General features: G+C 41.4%; 1 protein-coding gene across 1 annotated transcript; it reads right to left on the reverse strand.

The window, feature by feature from the left end:
- Positions 1–8691: 8691 nt before the first annotated feature.
- ddx10 (DEAD (Asp-Glu-Ala-Asp) box polypeptide 10) lies at positions 8692–23775 on the reverse strand. Its single transcript, XM_042710408.1, has 20 exons — positions 23460–23775; positions 23186–23246; positions 22850–22980; positions 20256–20414; positions 19707–19827; positions 19409–19598; positions 18425–18551; positions 17744–17906; positions 17433–17517; positions 17228–17329; positions 16895–16982; positions 16585–16673; positions 16250–16443; positions 14635–14774; positions 14361–14483; positions 12083–12256; positions 11471–11527; positions 10404–10564; positions 9470–9522; positions 8692–9311 (listed from the first exon to the last, which is right to left on the reverse strand). The coding sequence occupies exons 1-20, from the start codon at positions 23652–23654 to the stop codon at positions 9187–9189; spliced, it is 2538 nt and encodes an 845-aa protein (XP_042566342.1). The 5' UTR covers positions 23655–23775; the 3' UTR covers positions 8692–9186.
- Positions 23776–23785: the final 10 nt, after the last annotated feature.

Raw genomic sequence — 23785 nt, forward strand, 5'->3', positions numbered from 1 at the left:
CTGTCCTTGGAGCCCTAATGTTTATGTGTAGTCCACCTCACTAGGGGAGATTCTCCACTCCCATGGATTATTTGACCCCTACTATCTAATGAACCCCTGCCATCTAATGACAATCTACTTGTCCTTCCCCTCAGATGACCCACATTCAATCAGTTTGAATGAAGGACTGTAAAGTTCAGCCTAATCTTTTGAACACCAAATATCCCCAGCCAATCTAGCTGTCCCCCATTATATTAACATCCAACTTTGCTCATCATTGACCTCAACTAAAGCTGCAGGAAATGTGGGTGTCATGACTGACTCCATTTTGTGTCTCTGAGCATGTGGCTGATTAGTCCCTTCAAGCATTGGTTGGCCTCAGTTGGGTTAGCTTGGCCTGTAGAACCGCCTTTGGATGTATAATGTGTGAAAATAATGAAATGTAATATGTTCTCATTTTCATATTCATCCATACACCACAGTCCAGAGGAATTTTGGCCTCCCTTCCAGACATGCAGAATGTTTGGTGACAGGAAGGACCTACGACAACAGGCAAGTGTTTACATATATCATGTCGGCTATGGACTTTTAATATTCTTCAGCTGGTGAAATCACATCCAGACAAATGTTGCTAGTCTTCATTATCAAAAATATGACCAAATTGTAGTAGCATTCGTCCCCACAAAATACATTCTGTTCACAACACCTGAAAGTGACATGGTGCCTTGTCCTGGGTCTCTAGTGTATAAAAACATTTCCATCCTTAACTTTTGCATTCCACCAAAGTGTGTCAGATTTGTTAAAAAAAACATACAGTATGAACACCACATTCTGAGCAAAGCTGCTTTAATAGTCCCATCCGCCTGAGGGCCCTGGATCTTTCATCGTTTTAATAAATTGTGTTGATGCAGGAACCTTCAACACGGGACTGATATGTAGGCTCTATTAAACCAGACCAAAAGGAATTGGTAACACTCTATTTAGATAGTCCACCCACATAGGGATTACAAAGTATTTGTAACATTTCAACAACTGATCAGTTGAAATTCAACAATTCAGCTGTTTCACTTTTGTCTGTAGATGTTTAAAAAACCTATATAATATATATACGTATATGTATATATAAAACCTGATTCTGATGTTTAATAGATTATATGTAGAGTATATTAGATTCATGAACATACAGTCGTATGAAAACGTTTGGGCACCCCTGATCATTTCCATTATTTTAATTTATAAATTGTTGGGCGTTTGGATCAGCAACTTCTTCGTCATATATATATAATACTTCATGGACACAGAAATTGTGCAAAACAGTTTGGTGTGTAAGCAGAGGGCTTCCTACAGTGGAGAGTCTTCCTTGTACCTTTGGGGCATTTGTGTTAATGCTTGCCAGCTAATCAGCCAAAACGGCACTTGGCGTATCCTGGGAAGAAATAATCAGGCATTGAATGAATCTTGGCAACCATAATCAAGAACACAGGCTATTGAAACATATCAAATCTTGAGGCAATCAAAGATGAATGCTTTTGACATAAATGTTTTGGTTTACTCAACAAATATCATCCAATCAAGTTCCGTGGCTCAAACACAAGGTGTTCCTCACATACATTCATCACTCCATGACTTTACCATTTAAGTTTCCCCTTTAACCAGTTATGTAGCACATAATGCTTAATCTTTTCCCTTTAACCAGTTATGTAGCACATAATGCTTAATCTTTTCCCTTTAACCAGTGATGTAGCACATAATGCTTAATCTTTTCCCTTTAACCAGTGATGTAGCACATAATGCTTAATCTTTTCCCTTTAACCAGTGATGTAGCACATAATGCTTAATCTTTCCCCTTTAACCAGTGATGTAGCACATAATGCTTAATCTTTTCCCTTTAACCAGTTATGTAGCACATAATGCTTAATCTTTTCCCTTTAACCAGTTATGTAGCACATAATGCTTAATCTTTTCCCTTTAACCAGTTATGTAGCACATAATGCTTAATCTTTTCCCTTTAACCAGTTATGTAGCACATAATGCTTAATCTTTTCCCTTTAACCAGTTATGTAGCACATAATGCTTAATCTTTTCCCTTTAACCAGTTATGTAGCACATAATGCTTAATCTTTTCCCTTTAACCAGTTATGTAGCACATAATGCTTCTATCTTAACCTTCTATTCAACCCTCCATTCCACCTTTTGTACATATCCAGTTTTTTTTTATGTTCCAATCTTCCCTCTTGTTTTGTTGACTCTGATTCTGAAGGGCTTTTGAAGATGATAACCTGGCTGTTATTGAGCAAAGTCCAAACGCCTCTGACACCAGAGCCGATGCCCCCACCCACGCCTCCGATGCCTCCGCCCACAGCACCACGGCCCTGATGATGATGAAGCCCATATGCACCGTCATAGATGAGGTCTCCGCCCACAAAGACTTGCCAGTCATAGTAGAAACTCACCAGAATCACCAAGAGTCAGTCTCAAAGGACCCGGTTGGTCATGAAAATAACTTAACTAATTAAAAAACAAAAAAGTCTTTTTTTAGTATTTCAGTGTTGTAGTCACTGATAAATTAGAATGTTCATGTGTACATAGTATATCACATCATTATATTTTTCATCTGTGTGATTGAAGGTGATTAGGTCACACAAGTTCCAATGTAAAGAACTTTAGCATTTAATGTGTTTGGTTACTATTGTCCTGGCACTTATTCTGCAGTACACTAACATGAACTTGATTCACTTATTGTCAGATTATGGTCAGAGAGGGAGTCAAAAGTGACAAAGCATTAATGTCTGGAAATGACAATATATATATATATATATATAAAATGTCTGCCTTTGTTTTAGGTAAAATAAAAAAACATGATAAGGAAATAGCTGAACATTGAACACCTGATGTTAAAGTGCGATACCTAGCTAAACTGCTTGAACACCTGATGTTAAAGTGTGATACCTAGCTAAACTGCTTGAACACCTGATGTTAAAGTGCGATACCTAGCTAAACTGCTTGAACACCTGATGTTAAAGTGTGATACCTAGCTAAACTGCTTGAACACCTGATGTTAAAGTGCGATACCTAGCTAAACTGCTTGAACACCTGATGTTAAAGTGTGATACCTAGCTAAACTGCTTGAACACCTGATGTTAAAGTGTGATACCTAGCTAAACTGCTTGAACACCTGATGTTAAAGTGTGATACCTAGCTAAACTGCTTGAACACCTGATGTTAAAGTGTGATACCTAGCTAAACTGCTTGCCCGTGGGAGAGATTACAGCCCAAACACTATGCCCATAACCCCCCCCCCCAGCCCCCAGCCATTCCCAGCTAGCTAAGGTTAATGTTAGCTGACTGAGCTAGCTAATTTTACCTAATCTATTTTTAAACCTAATTAAAGTAGCTTAATTTTGTAACAAAGTTGATAACATACAAAAAGGTACCACTTTATTATCATATGTTGGATGTTGCAGACATAGATATGAGGGGATCGGTGATTCCATTCCCTGCTTCAACTTCCTTCTGGGCTTTCTGAGCTCTGGTGTTCAACTTCTTTTCACAGAAGCTCAAAGATTTTTTTTGACATGGCTATTTAAAAAAAAAAAAAGAAAAAAAAAATGACTAAAAGATTACTAAACCCCCTCAGCCCTCAAGACATTCGGGTGATTTGCAGACAGTTCAATGGAAATATCTCATGGAGATTTGCAATGACTCTTAAGGCACCTGGGAGTAAAGTTGACTTGCTGAATAGCTCCCTAAACCTCTCTCTCCCTCTGGGTCTACGGAACCACCCGACTCTGACCTGCACCCTCCAACATGGGAGATGGGCATAGCAATGAGGCTAAACCCATGTGTTCACTGCCTCTTAAGATCCTTGGGGAGTTGGAGGGTTTGAGGGTTTACTCACTGCACAGCTGCCCACGATTACAATCAACCCCTAAATGTTACTCCAATTCTGGGTGTTCTGGGAGGGAAGTGGGTTAGCAAAGAGGCTAAAACCAATGGTACTAGCGCCTTTCGCTAGAACATATCTCAAGGCACTGAAGATTGAGGTTTAGTCTCTGTACCCGCTGGCCACCTTTACACAACTTTTGAGACTTTACATAGGCTAGTTTACAGGGACTCTACACACATATACAGCCTGTGTTAAACTTTTTGATTTATATCAATTTGATTTTGTTATATATAGTTTTGTTTTATTGGCCTGTGTTGGCCTGCTTTCATAGCATTTGTCTGAGTTATGTACACAAAATGGCTCTGGTGGATATGAGCCAATGTTATTTTATATACAGTATATACTGAATACTGACACTGAATAGATACCAGCAATTGTGCACAGAAGGGCTCACTGTAGCAAGTAGGACTTTACTGTATATATTTTTATTTTTTATTTATTTAATTTTTCTTTTGAATAAACACCTCGTGAAACAGTCAGTAATGAAGGCCAAGTTTAAAGCAACAGTCCTTTTCACAAATAAAAAAAATAAAAAATGACCTGCAGAGTTTATGAAAGAGAGTAAGTGTGGCCCCATTCAGTTGCTTCCCTACCTCTACGCCAAATGGATACCCTAGCAGTGGCACAGGCTGGGCTAGCACAGGCTGGGCTAGCAGTTTGGTTTGGATTAGAAGCACATGGAAGGCAGTAGTAAACTTGAAGTGGAATTGGCAGACGTATAATAATGATAAAAACATGAAAGTAAATTGGAAAAAACATTAAAATGTTTAAAATACAAAAACCAAACCAATTTAATTTAACTATTTGACCAAAACAAAATGAAAAACAAGCAGGCGGTGGAGCCTAACTTGAGTTAGCATAGTGACGATCAGTTTGGACTTGGCAGATGTCGAGCTGGAATGGCATGCGGAAAGGGTGTAACAGACTAAACTAGTAAGCTAGCTAGCCAGCTAGTAGGCTATCCAGTCACTTGTCTTTAAATCAGAACTGTAATTCCATTAATGTAAGCCTGGAACTAAATATCTAACATACCAGGAAAAGTCAAATATATTAATGCTCATCTTTAGGCTAAACCTAATTTTCTCCAATTTCTCCAATCAGCACAATGAGTGGGAAGATAGGCCTATATTTGTATATGAAAAATGCAGATATAGAGTATCATCTAGAAAGTGTTGTGATTATTGATGCATAAAAGCATAGATCAATCTTAATAATTTGTCACATTTATTCACACTATAATTAAATGGAATATTCTAGAAAGACCCCATGAACACACCAAGGTCAAATGACGGGGCAGTGCCAGGATGCTCTCTTACATCCAGTTGAGTAGAATACCAGTCTTGAGATGGCCTCTACTCTGCCCTGACACTACAGACACTCTTCCCTGTGCTCCGCCTGTTCACCCCAACATCACTCAGCCCTGTGCTCCTCCGCCTGTTCACCCCAACATCACTCTTCCCTGTGCTCCGCCTGTTCACCCCAACATCACTCTTCCCTGTGCTCCTCCGCCTGTTCACCCCAACATCACTCAGCCCTGTGCTCCGCCTGTTCACCCCAACATCACTCTTCCCTGTGCTCCGCCTGTTCACCCCAACATCACTCTTCCCTGTGCTCCTCCGCCTGTTCACCCCAGCATCACTCAGCCCTCTCACGCCTCCTCCCCTCTTCTCCTGTCACACTGGGTCTCTTTGGGCGGGACTATGGCTGTGCACTTCTTCTCCTGTCACACTGGGTCTCTTTGGGCGGGACTATGGCTGTGCACTTCTTCCCCTCAGCTGTTGTTGCTGCCTCCCATCCTTCCCCCACCAGTTCTCAGCCAGCAGCCGGGCTTCCAAATGGCCACTGAGGCACCAGAGGCAGAGCTGTAGAACGTGCACAGCCTGCATCCTGGAGCCAAAAGAACATAATAATAATAATAATAATAATAATAAAACTTTATTTATATAGCACCTTTCATGCAAAAGAATGCCTAAGTCTAATAGACGCAACTGGCACACAGCTAAAGTTTCAAACAACCTCTTGTGGGCTCTCTGTATAAGAGGACGTTGTGAGGGTACTGATTATATTTATTATTTACTTAGAACTAGCAATAGGATTCACTAAAAACAGAAACTCCAGTTCACCGGCTAATTCAAAGCTGCTTTCTCTCAGAGGCTTTTGACGTCACGTGTCACCGCTCTCTGAAGGGGTTTACATTTGTCATTGTACAGTTCTATCACACAATTTTTTTATTCTCGTTTGGTTCTATCTATTTTCGTTTTTCTAAGAGTAAACATATGGGGGTAATACTTCATGTTCGTTGTCACTGTTCGATTAGCTGTGCTTTAGAATGGTACTACTTAAACCAGAAGTTTGACGTGCAGTCACAAGTTTCACGTGCAGTTGTGCATTAAGTTGAATAGGATTGCTGTGTAAAACGAGCATCGGTCCACTGCGAAACCCTCTGGAAATCGAAATTACAATTCCAGGACTTGTACAAGAATAGTCAGTTAGTGACATAATTTATTATCAATAGGCTATCTTTAAAGGACCCATATATTAATATAATAAACAGTCAAAAATGACAGTGTTGTAATTACAGTGATTGATAATCACTGTGATAATCTGCCATATGAGCAGTTATTAGCCTACAATTAGCCTATATACAGAAAACCATGAAGGGTTCTCAAGTTTGAATCCTCAAGTTTTATGTAATAAACTGGGGTCACAATGGTGCTTGGTGTATGCGCCATGGTGAAAAAGTAGGCCTAAGTGAAGACCGTAATATACCGTAGGTATAATTCTGGAAATGACTTCACATAAATGCTCACAAAAAGTGACCACTAGAAGAGATTTCTTGAAGATACAGCAACTGAAATCAAACTAAAGCTGAGCTGTAAAACTCCAAGTGTGGATGAAACAGCAGTGAAGCCGCCTAACCTGCTCCGATACTGACCAGATTCAAACTGGGTTCAACTCTAACCTGCTCCGATACTGACCAGATTCAAACTGGGTTCAACTCTAACCTGCTCCGATACTGACCAGATTCAAACTGGGTTCAACTCTAACCTGCTCCGATACTGACCAGATTCAAACTGGGTTCAACTCTAACCTGCTCCGATACTGACCAGATTCAAACTGGGTTCAACTCTAACCTGCTCCGATACTGACCAGATTCAAACTGGGTTCAACTCTAACCTGCTCCGATACTGACCAGATTAAAACTGGGTTCAACTCGAAGGCACAGCAAAGCTAATGGGCAGGGGCCCAAACATGTTTTGGGCTCTAAGCGTAGAGGTTTATTTGTTTACGTTTACGTTGTGTATGGTACTCTATAGAGCTAGTGAGATGATGTTGAACTTAAAGGCACGGTGTGTAGTTTGAAGTGGCATCTATTGGTAAAAATGGAATACAATATTCATAATTATGTTTTCATTAGTACAGACAAACCAAAACACTGGCTCGAGATAGAGATTTTTGCATTGTTATGGCATTTGACGGCCACTGTAGGTACTCACACACGCATGTAAAGGGTATTCTGCAGGTTGCAATACAGCATCCTCACCACTAGATGCCGCTAAATACTACACACTGTACCTTTAAGACGTTTAAGTGATTTTCTTGTTCTGTATTTGTTACAAAAATGCCTTTTGCAATTTTATCGAAAAATATCAACAACAGACTGTTATTTCTGCACTGATATAAAAATACAAGCCAAAAAATACAACTGCTGTATGGCTGAATTTTCCAATAAAAAATGAATATCTTTATTTATCGATTCAGCTTCTTTTTTCCCCAGTAACCATTTCATGCAAGATTCAATGCAGAGACACTACTGGGACAATAATACACATAGGAATAATACAAAATCTACAACAAAAAAAGTTGTAACACAGTCCATAGCTTTCGTCCCATCTTGCTCTCTACAATTCACTATCAGACATCTTCTGGTGGTGACACCACTATGCCGCAAGAAGTTCCAGTTGTATTCCAGTCATGCATGCAGTGTTAAAAAAACAGCTGAAGACCTCCATGATAACCTACATACTTATAGCCATATTTACACCCTGCACTTCCTCCAATGTACTCGGGGACAGCTATCCGGCAACCGAGTCCAGCAACATTAAAGCCTGAGTTGCATTTTAGAGCCCAGACAATATGGGAGCGTAATGGAGTGATTTAAGTACAGTGATTTCTGTATTTGAGGACTTCATTGTGTGTTTGGTTAAATGCCGACATGCACAGTAAAGTGTTTCTGTGTAGAAGTGTGTGTGTATAAGTCTATGTGTGTGTGTGTGTGTGTGTGTATCAGTGTGAACGTTTTGCAGCTAGATGTGCTGTGCATCCTTTACTGCAGAAGAGACATTCCCACTATCTCCACATAAGGTTTGTGAATCATAGAAAGGTTGTGAAACACCACCATGGTGACTGAATGTCTTTCTGGAGTAATGGTGTCCTCACATCTTCTTGCTTGAAAAGGGCTTTTCTTGGAGGCGCCATAGATTTACTAGAACACTATTGCCTCACCTGTTTCATATCATGCATCACAACTGCTGTTTAAAATGGTCACATCATGAGGAGTCATACTAGTCATGGATGGGCTGTGGATATCACAATATAGGCATTGTGTTGTGTACTTAGTATGCATATGCGTATGTATATAGTATGCATCTTCTGACAATGTTCACATATGAATATGTATAGATGTAAAATTGACTGCACCTATTCATATTTAAATAATAGCTGTATTTATAATCCAAGCACTGAACGGACACAGCATACATGGCTGGTATTTAATAGCTATTTTATTATTTTGGCGCTATACAAATACAAATGAATTGAACTGTCTCAATGTACAGTCTTTGAACATTATAACATCCTGCCATCACAATGACTGCTTATGTGGCCCCAGGGTCAGTCTCCAAAGTCTCCTTCAGTTAAGGCCAACTAATTATATATTTGAAGCAAAAACGCATTATCACAGGAATAAGTAAATATTCAGTTTAATGTAAATCACCTGCACGTCTTCAGAGGACTACTCACTGAACGAAAGCTTGCTTTGATACAGCATATAAAAAAGTTCTGTAGAACTCACTGAAAGAAAGCTTGCTTTGATAGAGCATATACAAATGTTCTGTAGAACTCACTGAAAGAAAGCTTGCTTTGATATAACATATACAAATGTTCTGTCGAAGTCTGGGAGATGGTGTGCGTGTGTGGGAGGAGGGAGTATTAAGTCTCCTCCTTATGTCTGACAAACGTGTCATCATTCATATCTGCTGTTAGCTCTTCTGCCCGAGCAGATGAAGGACCAGCTCCTCGTCCTCCCCGAGGGACAGCCCCGTGTCCAGAGGACTGGACTCAGTGTCAGGCTCAACATCATGCTTGGGCCTCTTGATCCTCCGCACTGCACAGAACAAATAAGAACAGTTGGAGAAACAGGTTATAAATGCTGTCTGACTGTTACATTACATTGGGGTTCATTTCATTGGAGTTAAAGATAAAAGATGATAGTTTTTTTTATATGATTATATTCAGATAATGCATCAAGATAATTCTTCACACCTGGCTCCACGTCGTCATGGTCACTGGCGGTCCTTTTCCTCGCTTCATGGTCACTTTACGCAAGCACAAAACACCATATGTTATATAATACAAGCACAAAACACCGTATGTTATATAATACAAGCACAAAACACCATATGTTATATAATACAAGCACAAAACACCATATGTTATATAATACAAGCACAAAACACCATATGTTATATAATACAAGCACAAAACACCATATGTTATATAATACAAGCACAAAACACCATATGTTGGAATACTTGTAGGTGAACAACAAGACAGAATTTTGGAATTACTGACTTCCTGAAAACCACTCAGATGCGTTAAAGGTTCATATTTGGAAATGAATCCCAGTTTAGAATAAATTCTCTGAATTATTGAAATAAAATGACCAAGTGCTGATGGGGGTTTGGTTGGAAGTAGGCTGAAGTCTAACCCCCCACACACACACACACACTATCACCAGTAGTACTCACTGAAGTCTAACCCCCCAGACACCACCACCATCACCAGCAGAACTCACTGAAGTCTAACCCCACACACACACACACACACACTATCACCAGCAGAACTCACTGAAGTCTAACCCCCCAGACACCACCACCATCACCAGCAGAACTCACTGAAGTCTAACCCCACACACACACACACACACACACTATCACCAGCAGTACTCACTGAAGTCTAACCCCCCCCACACACACACACACACACTATCACCAGCAGTACTCACTGAAGTCTAACCCCACACACACACACACTATCACCAGCAGTACTCACTGAAGTCTAACACCACACACACACACTATCACCAGCAGTACTCACTGAAGTCTAACCCCACACACACACACACACTATCACCAGCAGTACTCACTGAAGTCTAACCCCCCAGACACACATACACACTATCACCAGCAGTACTCACCTGTCCGCACTGTCACTGTCTCGGCATCTGTCTGGGTCTGGGAGTGCACTGAAGTCAAACTCTTCATCTGCACCCGACAGATAGGCAACTGCCTCATCTTCTTCATCATCATCGTCGTCATCATCATCACCAGCATTTTGCTGTTCAGGCTTTTTCTTTTTCTGAGGAAACACACAATCAACATTATACACCTAACCATACATAAACAAACACACATCAACATTACACACATAACCACACATCAACATTACACACATAACCATACATAAAGCAAACACACATCAACATTACACACATAACCATACATAAACACACATCAACATTACACACATAAAGCAAACACACATAACCATACATAAAACACACATCAACATTAAACACATAACCATACATAAAGCAAACAAACATCAACATTACACACATAACCATACATACCCAAACATCAACATTACACACATAACCATACATAAAGCAAACAAACATCAACATTACACACATAACCATACATACCCAAACATCAACATTACACACATAACCATACATACCCAAACATCAACATTACACACATAACCATACATAAAGCAAACAAACATCAACATTACACACATAACCATACATACCCAAACATCAACATTACACACATAACCATACATAAAGCAAACACACATCAACATTACACACATCACCATACATAAAGCAAACAAACATCAACATTACACACATAACCAAACATAAACACACATCAACATTAAACACATAACCATACATAAAGCAAACACACATCAACATTACACACATAACCAAACATAAACACACATCAACATTAAACACATAACCATACATAAAGCAAACACACATCAACATTACACACATAACCATACATACCCACACATCAACATTACACACATAACCATACATAAAGCAAACACACATCAACATTACACACATCACCATACATCAAGTAAACAAACATCAACATTACACACATAAACACACATCAACATTACACACATAACCATACATAAAGTAAACAAACAGCACGCATCTAAGCCCCCTATTTCCCTCACCTCCTCCTTCTGCTTATAGGCCTCCCTCCTGGCAGCCTTGTCCTTCAGCCTCTTCTCCTGCACACAACACAAACACACACACACTTACTTACAAAGATGACTGTGGAGACACACAACACACACACACACTTACTTACTTACAAAGATGACTGTGGAGACACACAACACAAACACACTTACTTACAAAGGGGACCGTGGAGACAACACAACACACACACACTTACTTAGAAAGGGGACCGTGGAGACACACAACACACACACACTTACTTACAAAGATGACTGTGGAGACACACAACACAAACACAAACACACTTACTTACAAAGATGACTGTGGAGCAAACACACTTACTTACAAAGGGGACCGTGGAGACGAGTTATTCAGCCAATTATCAAGTTACCTTTTCAGGGTTCATTTATAGAACACTCTAATACATTGAACCTGTCCATCCATCTTATCTATAGTGTAGAATGTGTGCATGTCGCAGTTTGTCTTGGTAACAGTGTGTCCTAGTGCACATATATGTTACTCTTTGTGTGTGTGTGTGTGTGTGTGTGTGTGTGTGTGTGTGTGTGTGTGTGTGTGTGTGTGTGTGTGTGTGTGTGTTCACTAACCCGATGCTTCTCCTGGACCCTCCTGCGATACTCATTTTTGTCATACTGCTGATCCTCAAGTCTCAGCCTCTCTCTGGCTTTCTCCACGTTGATGCCAGACTCTTCCTCCAGGTCCTGTTCCTCCTGGCTGTCGGGAACAACCGGTCTCTGGATGACAGGCCACTCTTGCACCATCTACAGGGCAGTGGGACATGAGGAAGACCACATTAGAAGCACTGCTGCACATTATTAACTCTTTTACATTCACGTCACAGCCGGAAAGTATGGACTCTCAAAAATAAAATCCGGTAGTTCAACTTGCTTGTCCCCTATTAGGGGTTCTGAAAGTAACTATGAACATTATTCAATTCAATTCTATTTTATTTATATAGCGCCAAAACAATACAATTGTCTCAAGGCACTTAACAGAGCCCAGTGCCTGGACCTCCTTAGAGCAAGCACAATGGTGACAGGGGCAAGGAAAAACTCCCTGTTAATCAGGAAGGCCAGCTAACATAGCACATCTTACAATCCTCACATGTTCGTGTAGAATGTTTCTGTAGGGTGTTGCCAGGGGCGGCCCTAGCACATTTGGCGCTCTAGGCGAGCTTGACTCCTGGCGCCCCCCCCCCCCCTCCCTCAAATAAAAAATATTTTTTTCCCCCACGAAAACGGAATTGCAACTTTCAAATGCTATTTTGCCCTGTAAGACTGTATTTCTTTCACATAAACACAACAACGATCGCGACGATGAACAAACATTAATTCAAGAACAAATCACTGAGAAAATGTCAAGCCTGTGCTGGACTACGCTCCGGCCACGCCCCCTGTTCAACTGTTTATGGACACACACACACCACCACGTCATCTTCCAAATCGCCTAGAAATGATGTTTTCTTAGTCTTCTAAAAGTGAATCTAAAATGATATAACAAAAGTATGTATTATCATAATTTGTTAAATGTAGCTATTATGTAGTTATTAAGCATTTTGGTGTATTTGGACAGCCTGACATTTTTTTATTCCAAGATGCATAGCTCTTGATTAGTTGAATCATGTCTAATTAAACTGGCTAGCTCGCTCCACCAAAACTAAAGCTGTCCAAATGTGATTACTCAAATTTTTATGACGCAAAATGACGCAAATTGCAGTACAGCTGAACTTGAACTGATGTTTCGACTGAATGGCAATAACAAGGAACGTCACAAGTCACTGGCTAGCTAGCGTTAGCTAACTAGCAAGATTACATATTAAATCCATTCGCTAGTTGACAATAGTTGACAATACAACACTTGGATTTTTACCAGTATTCCTCACTTGTTGACAAGTTGCCGTGTTTGGCTTCCTTAATGGGTGTGCTATGCAACGAGTAAGATATGTGTAGTGTTGTTGCACTGGCTATTGGCTTTATATGTGCGCCCCTAATTTTAATCATGTCTTTTTTTGTATAATGTAGAATAAATGGACATATCATTTTTATATACCCGCCTAAAATTCTTAAGGAACTATGTGACAGGGAGTAGGAAAACTTTCAATGATAAGGTACATCTTTTCTTCTTAACTCCACTAAAGTGCCGGGGGCAATTCACGCATTTGTGAACGTTTTCTTATCTGGAATTCTTTCTAGGCTAGAACAGGATTTAAGGATTTACCTTTCTCCTTGGCACGTTTCTCTTCTTCTTCCTTTATTTTCTTCTTAAATTGCGCCCCGGATGGCTTTTGCCTCTTCATTATTTTGTTCTTCAAAGTTTCTTGAACACACACACTCTAACCACACGCCTCACTGTGCTAGCATGTTCTGACAACACCAAGGACGTACGTACCCCTTCCCTAATTCCCTAATTTTACCCTAATGTTAGATTTTTTTTTATGTCAAAATATTGGTTGGAGATATAGAAGGGGGCGCAAAAAAAACTCTGTCCAGCAAAACAAAACACAATTCTTGTTTTTTTTTGCTGGGCGCAGTTTTTTGCGCCCCCCTCTGAGTGGCGCCCTAGGCGACCGCCTATACCGCCTGTAGGAAAAACCGCCCCTGGGTGTTGCGTTGTCTGAATTTGTAGAATGTTTCTGTAAGGTGTTGCGTTGTCTGAATTTGTAGAATGTTTCTGTAAGGTGTTGCGCTGTCTGAATTTGTAGAATGTTTCTGTCATGTGTTGTGTTGTCTGAATTTGCAGTGCGTGTTCTAAATGCTGCATATGTTCCGTCCAATTGATGTTAGTTTTGTCTCTCTGCTATATTTTGTGTTTTCTTGAGTTACAGCGAGTCTTCAGGGCCAGTGTACAATACAGCCATAAACGTACCTCTCCATCATCTTTGAAAATGATCTTGGAGTTGACCTTGAAGTTCCTCTTCTGAGCACGTTTGGCCTCTTTAACCTTCGTGTCTTTGACTCTGCGACTCTGAGGCATCTCTAGATCACTGTCATCCTACAGAGTTCATACAGAGGTCATAGAAACACACAGACAGCACAAGGAATTCAGACAGTGAAAATAAAGAGGAATGACCATTCACAATTATTATTACTGTTCTCATTTGCACACAGACCATAATGATAAGGCATGAGTACATACGAACCTCTTCATCTTGGCTATTGTTTACATTAAATACGTCCTTTCTCTTGACTGTAAGAAGGTCCAGGTCTTTTAGATCATCCTCATCCTTGGCATCATCATCATCAGAATCGCACAGCAGGCTTTTGAGCTTGGTTGCAGGATCTGAGGGGAAAGTAGACTTTTAAAATGACAGCCACAAAGCCACTCTAGGGGTCCGTGATGATTGCTTCTCGAAAATTACTGCAAAATATTGTTTTAAAATTCAACCACGTATGAGCAAAGTGTTACATTGTAGACACATGAAGTTGGAAACATTTGGGGCCTAGCCTAGACCTGTAGGAGGGGGTATGGGGCCATCCCTTTTTTCTTAATTCTGGCATCAGGAGATCGTCCTGTGGTGGGCTATGTCGGTATGTCCAAAAACACAGAGTAGGCTAGCCTGTATTAGGCACGGCAACTTTGCTACTTTTAATTTGAAGTAATCAAAACGGTCAAACTGTCCTGCTTAGTAAGCATTGACGTGAAAAGAAACTGAAATTCAGCAGGTTTTGATTGAACAGTGAAAGCAACGGAGGACCGTGGATATTAAGTTTGGACATTCAATGGTGAATTATTATTATCGCGTTTCCTTATTCTCGTCCAGAGCTTATGTGCACAAAATAAAGGGAACGAACTCCACGACGGCAAGTCCAATATGTTCGTACAATGGGACACCTAGAAGGCCGATGGTACAGTATTAATAATTAAATCAATTCATTAATAAAATAAACAAGGCTATTTTGTTCCCCAGAAGAGAACAACATCCAGTTGATTCATCATTTAAAATCTACATTTTTGGAGAAACTCATATAAGCTGAAATTCTAAGTAATTTACACTTGATTTTGCCTAGTCATAGATCTGAGCTTGCATGTCCCAGAGGAAGTTGTGGCTATTCAGAAGGTTCATGTTTTGTAGTACTGACTGATTGTGTCCACTAGCATTTGGCAGAGTGACCACATTGATTGAAGAATTGACAGAGACCGGTCAGCTAACCATAGACAAGTATTTCCAAAGTACTCTCTGATGAGTCTTGCCTCGGTTCATTGAAGGTAAAATACAACGCTCCGTTCATCGAACATACTGCCATCTTCTATTACTGACGTACACTTACGTGGTGACAACCTGCTCAGAGTGGGGAATGAACTTAGGTATGCCTAAAACAGGTGACGGCCTTGGCCCGTAACCCCCCCCCCCCCAACACTCTTGAACTGATCTGCATGATTCACGTGGGTCATTTTTCAGGTCGGAAAATCTGGAATTCCGGATCAATCCTGAAAAATCACATCCCTACAGGCTAAAGGAACAATGAAGCCTTATTGCAATCAAACGATAAACGACTAGAAGACTGCAGAGAGATCATGTGCAGAGGAAATGAGAGATCAGAAGACTGCAAGACTGCAGAGAGATCATGTGCAGAGGAAATGAGAGATCAGAAGACTGCAGGGAGATCATGTGCAGAGGAAATGAGAGATCAGAAGATTGAAAGACTGCAGAGAGATCATGTGCAGAGGAAATGAGAGATCAGAAGACTAAACACAGACACCGAGACACAACTAACTCCTCACTGCAGGACAACAGGACAGATTTCCTCCATTACCTTCAGTTTCATCATCTTCGTCTTCGTCTTCACTCTGGTGTTCCTCTGCGCTTCCCTCTTCCACGTCATTGCTCTCTCCCTTCTCCTCCACCATCCCTTTCTTCCTGTGCTCCTTTTCCTCTTGTTCCTCGGGTCCATGTTTCTTGGCCTTGTTAAGGAAACGCACACGAGGAGCCACTGCTAATCCCAGCGATCTATGAGATACAGAATGATGGAGAAAGGGAAGAAGGAGGGAAGGAGGGAAGGAGGGAGGAAGGGAAAGAGTTGACTACTTGCTGCTGATGTAGATGAGAGAACAGTGACTCCCCGAGAGGTAGGTAGGGTGGTGTACTCACGCTGCATATTCTGCCAGTTTGATTTGGGTAACATCGAACACGTGTTTGTTCTTCATTAGGAAGACGGAGCGCAGGTAAGAGATGAAGCACTGCAGAACAGGAGGAGAGGGTGCGTAAAGGAACGACTAGTAGTAGGTTTGGCATATTTGTGCATAATAAAATGTGTGATAACACATTTACACACATGCCTGTACACACACACACACACACACACACACACACACACACACACACACACACACACACACACACACACACACACACACACACACACACACACACACACACACACACACACGGCTCTACCCACCCTTTGAGCACGCTCTTTTTGCTCCATCTCTTGGGCCAAAAAGGCTTCCAACTTCTGTTGTACTGTGACCAGCTTCTCTGGATTTATTCTGGAAACACACACACACACACACACAAAAAAAAAAAGAAAAAAAAAAAAGGTATTTGATTGTAATCAAGGTTGACGTCATTAATGTGAGCACTTAAGGGTGTTGGATATCTCTATGAGTATGCATATGAGCTCATTAATGTGAGCACGTAAGGGTGTTGGGTCTCTCTGTATGCATATGAGCTCATTAATGTGAGCACTTAAGGGTGTTGGGTATCTGTTTGAGTATGCATATGAGCTCCATACTGGATCTTGGTGATGGGAACTCTGCGGTCCTGGAGGTCAGAGGTCATGGCCTTCTCCTCAGAGGGTAGCAGCACCAGCAGTGCTTCACCCCCCTCCTGGTACCTGGGGAGAGAGGGAGGGAGGGAGGGAGGGAGGGTATTAATCTCACCCAATCCAAATCCTTCATAAGTAACATGTTGTAGATTCTAATCTTAATCCTCGTTACCTGGCTGTTCTGCCCACCCTGTGGATGTAAGTGTTGGCGTCCTCAGGGCAGTCATACTGCAGGACCCAATTCACTGCTGGGAAATCTGACAAGTGACAGGGACAAATACAAAGAGTGAGCAGAAAGGTAGAGACTGATCTCGTGGAAAGAAAAACTAAACTTAAAACTCATCAGTGTCATATTATTTCTCTTTATTATTTCACTCTCACACACACACACTCGCACTCTCTCACAAACACACACTCTCTCTCACACACACACTCTCTCTCTCACACACACACTCTCTCACACACACACACAAGGTAACATACCCAGGCCTCTTGCAGCAATATCAGTAGCAAACAGAACTGCTGACTTCTTCCCAACAAACTCATTGTAGGCCTCCATCCTCTTCATCTGCTGCTGCTTGCCATGGAGAGCCAACACAGAGATGCCCGGCCTCAAACGGCAGAATGCACGGAACAGGTACTGCACCTGAGGTAGAGAAAATATCATTAAGAAAATAGCATTAAGAACTCAAGCAGCAGCACAGTTGACACGGATACAAGCTAGCTAGCTAGCTAACTGATCTTTGGCCATATTTGGCAACGTTGTGCGGTAAAAGCGGTTCACAGGGTTTCACACCCAGATCATAAAACTATATAGTGAGGAACCATAGATGTGTTAATCTGTCCTTCATGACCCTATGCCATTAAAATGACTTTAGATTTTTGTAACAAAATCTAGTTACCTATAAAAACATACCACCAAAACCTGCATAATGAGCCTTTAACTTCTTTCTTGATGTGTGTGCGTGTGCGTGTGTATGTATGTGTGTGCGTGCGTGTATGTGTGTGTATGTGTGTGTGTGTGTGTGTGTGTGTGTGTGTGTGTGTGTGTGCGTGTGCGTGTGCGTGTGCGTGTGCGTGTATGTGTATGTATGTGGGTGTGTGTGTGCGCGTCTGCGTGTGCGTGTATTCTTGTGTATTGGGGACAGGTGTTAGTTTCCATACCTCTTTGCAGCATGCGAAGAAGACGATGATCTTCTTGGTTAGATGACTCCTGATGAAGGAGAAGAGCATATCTACCTTCTGATGGAGCTCACACACCACGTAGCTCTGCTCGAGTGTTGCAGGGGTACTGATGGGGGAATGGAGAGGAAACACTGTTACTTTAGCTCTGTACTGACCTGAAGAACAGACAAGACATAATCACAATCCTTGCTGATTAACAGGGAGATTTTCCTTGCCCCGGTTGCCATTGTGCTTGCGATTTAAATGCAAGCATCTTCTATAAATAACACAGGCTTCTAGTCAATCTGAGCATAACATCTGTTGGTATGTGCAAGAACATGGTGCTTCACGATGGATGTTAAACTCCGTACTCCATAATCAGGTAGCCAAGAGAAGAAAGTTATTATATGTTTATAGGAGCCAAAATGAGAGCCAATGACCTCTGCCAAAAAGAAGGTGGTCCAACTGTAATGGACACCTCTTCTTTATGTTGGTTACAGCTCTGTTCACTTTAAATATGTCAGTAGGAGCTGAAGCTATTAAATCATCTTCAGTAGGCATTACGGTGTATACACATTCATAATGTACATCTACCAAATGCAGGCTGTGCACAACACTTGTTGTTTCCCTTCCCCTTCTACCACACAACCCTCCCCCATCCCCCCGTTCCTATCTCCACCCGGCCGATCTCAAGCAGATGGGTCCCCCCTTATGTGCCGTGGTTCTGCTTAAAGTTCCATCCTGACTAACAGGGAGTTTTTCCTTGCCCCTGCTGCCATTGTGCTTGCACTAAGGGGGTCCAGGCTCTGGGCTCTGTAAAGCGCCTTGAGACAATTGTATTGTTATGGAGCTATATAAATAATCCATAACAATATAAATAAAATTGAATAATGAGAAGTTGAAGTTCCACACAGAGACAAAACAAAACATAAACACAAACAAAACACAAATAATAACAACAACAACAACAACTCGCACTCCCACCTGAATTTTGCCTGCTCGTGCACCCAGACGTATTCTGGCTCATTCAGACTGAGACGAGCGAGGTCCTTGACAGACTTGGTCTGTGTGGCCGAGAACAGCAGCGTCTGCCGCTGGGAGGGGAGGTGCTCCACGATGGCATTCAGCGTCTCAGAGAAACCCAGGTCCAGAATACGGTCAGCTTCATCCAACACTGGAGCAGGGAAGCACAAGACAAGGAGATGAAGAGAGAAAGGACTTCTTTGCTCTTTATCTGCATGTCAATCTTAAACCCACACAAATGCCCAACCCAAACACATACCCAACATGAGGAGGTCAGAGACATGGAAAGCCGAAGTCTGATCCATGTGCTGCAGCAAGCGTCCTGGAGTGCAGATGATGATATTGGTGCGATGAATCTTCTCCGCCTCCTCCTTCAGATCCTGCATGCCACCGACGCATCAGCAAGACAAACACACCAATGAGCAAACAATGAGTGCTGTGTAACACAGCAATATCACACAACACAGCTGGATATTTAATAGCTAATCTGTTCCCAGGGAGCACACACACACACACACTGTATGTGCTCCTTACATGTAGCTAGTGAATGAGAGAAGCAAATGAAACAGAATTCATCATTACTTATTAACGTACATGTTTGTTCCAAGCAATATGATATCGATAGACTAATACAACAAATACAAAAGACTGTATGTGAATAGTTGATATTAAAATGTATTTGTTGTCATGAACATGAACTAACATTAACTTTTAAATCAGCCAACGAATCCGTTAGAAAGACATCAGCTGATCAGATTCAACTGAAATAAAAGTTTGTGAAGTTTGAGGAGTAGTTTCATTCTCTCACCTTTCCTCCTATAATCAGCCCAGCGGAGAATTCGTGGTTTTTACCCACTTTACGCAAAAACTGGAACGTCTGGTAGGCCAATTCTCTAGTTGGGGAAATGATGAGGGCACCAAGGCCATCTAGTGCCGTCCACTGGTTTCGATACAAACACTCCAAAACCTGAGAGACCACAAACAGTATCAGTCAGTCAGTCAGTCAGTTACTAGCACACACACACACACACACACACACACACACACACACACGCCATCCTGTCTCGTTTCACTCTGGAGTGAGGCATGATTGGTTGTTACTGCCAGCAACACATTCTTTTTGTTGGCAAAGCAACATCTGTGCCATGCAATCTACAAGAATTCAGTATACATGACACGCAAACCTGGCCCTATATTTCATGTGTGATTGGATGAACATGACACGCAAACCTGGCCCTATATTTCATGTGTGATTGGATGAACATGACACGCAAACCTGACCCTATATTTCATGTGTGATTGGATGAACATGACACGCAAACCTGGCCCTATATTTCATGTGTGATTGGATGAACATGACACGCAAACCTGGCCCTATATTTCATGTGTGATTGGATGAATGGAAACATGAAGCTATTCAGCATACGAACTCTAAAGCAATAACCCAACACATGTACCATCCTCCTTGCTTTTCATAGATCCCTTCATACACAGCACAGCACACATCATCCTTTTAAGTAGCACAGACGGTCCAATTTACAACAGTCCTCCGAGGACGTGCCGTCACTTTGTAGTCCATTATGGACTTCTCTGTCAAAGCACTTACAGTCCTAACCAAAGTTTGCAAGGGCGTGGGGCTGGGCCAGACATTGCCATAGAGAGGACTGATGCTACTGTCAGCCTCCAGAGTCTTTGTGATAGGAAATGCAGGTGCTTCAGCATTTCATACGAGGGCAAAAACCTCGGTTACCTTGGTACACAATTTGACCTGTATTTATCTATGTTTAGGTTATCTAAATGAAGCCACCTGTCAACAACAGACAGCGGCCAGCTGAGAAGCATGTCAACAACAGCTGTGAACAATGGGTAATCGCACTATCAAAGTCTCAGGGAATCACAGTCTCAAAGACGTGCTTAGGATAACCCCTGCAAACTCATTTGTAGAGTGAGAGTCAGCCTTATGGATCCTTCCACACTTAAAGGCTATGTGTGCACTGCGGGGCTTGAAGCAGTCATGATTTCATGCTTGAATCCAATGTTTAGATTGTCTAGTTACACCCAACACGTATCTGAACGCCTCAAGTCCAGAACTGACCCTTTAAACTGACTATAAACTGTGACACGCAAGTCAAAATGGCACTGTGGTAACTATGACCATGTTCACACACACAACCCAAAAGCATTGACATGACCAAAGGGGTTGTTTTGTGGGTTGTATTCAAGTCCTACAATGAATGTTCTAATTTATGCAGTGCTAAAGAAAGAGTCCTAATCATCCCTTGAACAGCAATTATTGATGCAACCTATCTGCAAATGGATGTGCATATATTAAATGAGTGCTCAAGAGTGACAGTAACACCTTAAATAATGAGCATTGTATGACACACTTCATATTTTAAATTCTGCAGGAGCAATTATTCTAATAAAAAAATATAGTTGAAGTTGAAATCTAAGTTATTTTTAACTACAAAATCCAAATCCACCTTGGGGTAATGAATGATCATGTCACAAATGTCTGTTGATGTGAATAGTTAAGGGAGTAGAAGATGAACAAATCTCTAATAAGCATACAGATAAAGATGAAGCATTCTTTTCAACGTTAAGGCAAAATTAGTGTATTATTTATTCGTATAAAGAAGCACCATGCAAACGTTTAGGTTTGTTCAGCGCTTGTTCACAATCATCGTTCTGAAAGGCCAGGTGATACACATTTCAAAGCTTTATAAATACCCTAACTCCTCAAACCTTGTCCCAACAATCAGGAGCCATGGCTCCTCTGAGCCGCTGCCTGCTGCCTGCTGCCTGCTGGATGACCGGTGCCCACACAGCAGCAGGCGGCCATAGGATGAAAGCAAAGCGTTTTCAGGTAGCCATTTCCTCAGTTTGTAATGTATTAAAGAAATGGGAGTTAAAAGAACAGTGTAGGTCAAGTTGAGACCAAGAAAACTTTCAGAGAGAACTACTCCCCATTTGACTACAAACGATCTTCAGGAAGATTTAGCAAGATTCTGCTGTGCAGCGATACCTGCACAAATACGACCTTCATGGAAGAGTCAGAAGAACTAGACCTTCCCTGCATCCTCACCACAAAATCCAGCGTCTGTCAGTTTGCCCGATGCATTAACTGGAGTATGTTTCTGGCATGGTACCTGGTTAGCTGAAACAGTCTTGCCTACGTCAATGTTGGTGACACACATGCAAGCAGCGTTTTATTATCTCTTCTTTAGCATCATGCTACAGTGCTATCTGCAGACAGAGTTGGGAATTCCACAGACCGTTTCCTCTGGCCAGACACTACTTCAACCTCTTAGGAAGATGAAAAATATTGAGTTTGTGTCTCCAAAATTTTGCATGCCACTGTATATGAATCATGTACGAATCGTGTACAGATATGAGACTTACAGGAATAAGGAAGGCCAGTGTTTTGCCTGAGCCCGTTTTGGCTGCCCCCAGCACATCCTTCCCCTGCAGGGCAAGGCCTACGGTCTGGCGCTGGATCTCAGTGGGCTGTCGATACTTGGCCTCCATCAGGCCTGACACGATGTGCAAGAATAAAGAGAAGTGTGTCATTTGTGTAGCATAAACACTTGAATGCTAACAACAAATATATAATGGCTCAAACGAACATTCAATTGAACAGACAGATTATTACCATCAAGTGGTACTTTGTTACATCTCAGTAATATATAATTACTTCCACATAGTACAGCTGAGGTGATTTTTCCCCTTTAAATTTACCTTTGAGGGTTTTCTTTGATAGTGGAAAATCCGCAAAGCTCACAGCATCCTTGTGGTTAATCTGTATTTGTATTACAAAGGAAAACATTAATTCAAGGCACGACATAATGGAAAAACTGAATTTTACTTCTAAATGCTATAATTAGTAACAAAAAAAATCACGTGTTCATGGATTACTTTACATCAGTTGTACAAGACCAGCACGTTACAAGCATTTGCAATAGAGTGGCCACAGGACCCTGCACAGCAACTATGATTTGTTAAATATTCCCACCTGCGGATATTTAGACACTAGTTTGTTGATATTGTCTTGTTCAGATTCCCACTCCCGTCTCTTCTTTGGAGGTGGTTTGACGCTTTTCACACGCTTTTTCGTTTTGTTGTATTTTTTTTTCCATTTCTCGAAATTACGGACCGGGTCGTTGTCATCATATTTAGTTTTCTTCTGTGTCGTTGATTTTGCTGACATTATATCTATTTTCGGTGTTGCTACACTCTCATATTATGCCAGAATTATCTGCTGTATTGATCTTCTAGAGTGCATGCATGGCACATGATACTTGTCGCAGAATGTAAGCGTCATCTCTTAGAGCGAAATCA

This window comes from Clupea harengus, chromosome 18 (assembly GCF_900700415.2).
Source record: "Clupea harengus chromosome 18, Ch_v2.0.2, whole genome shotgun sequence".
NCBI classification, from domain to species: Eukaryota; Metazoa; Chordata; class Actinopteri; order Clupeiformes; family Clupeidae; genus Clupea; species Clupea harengus.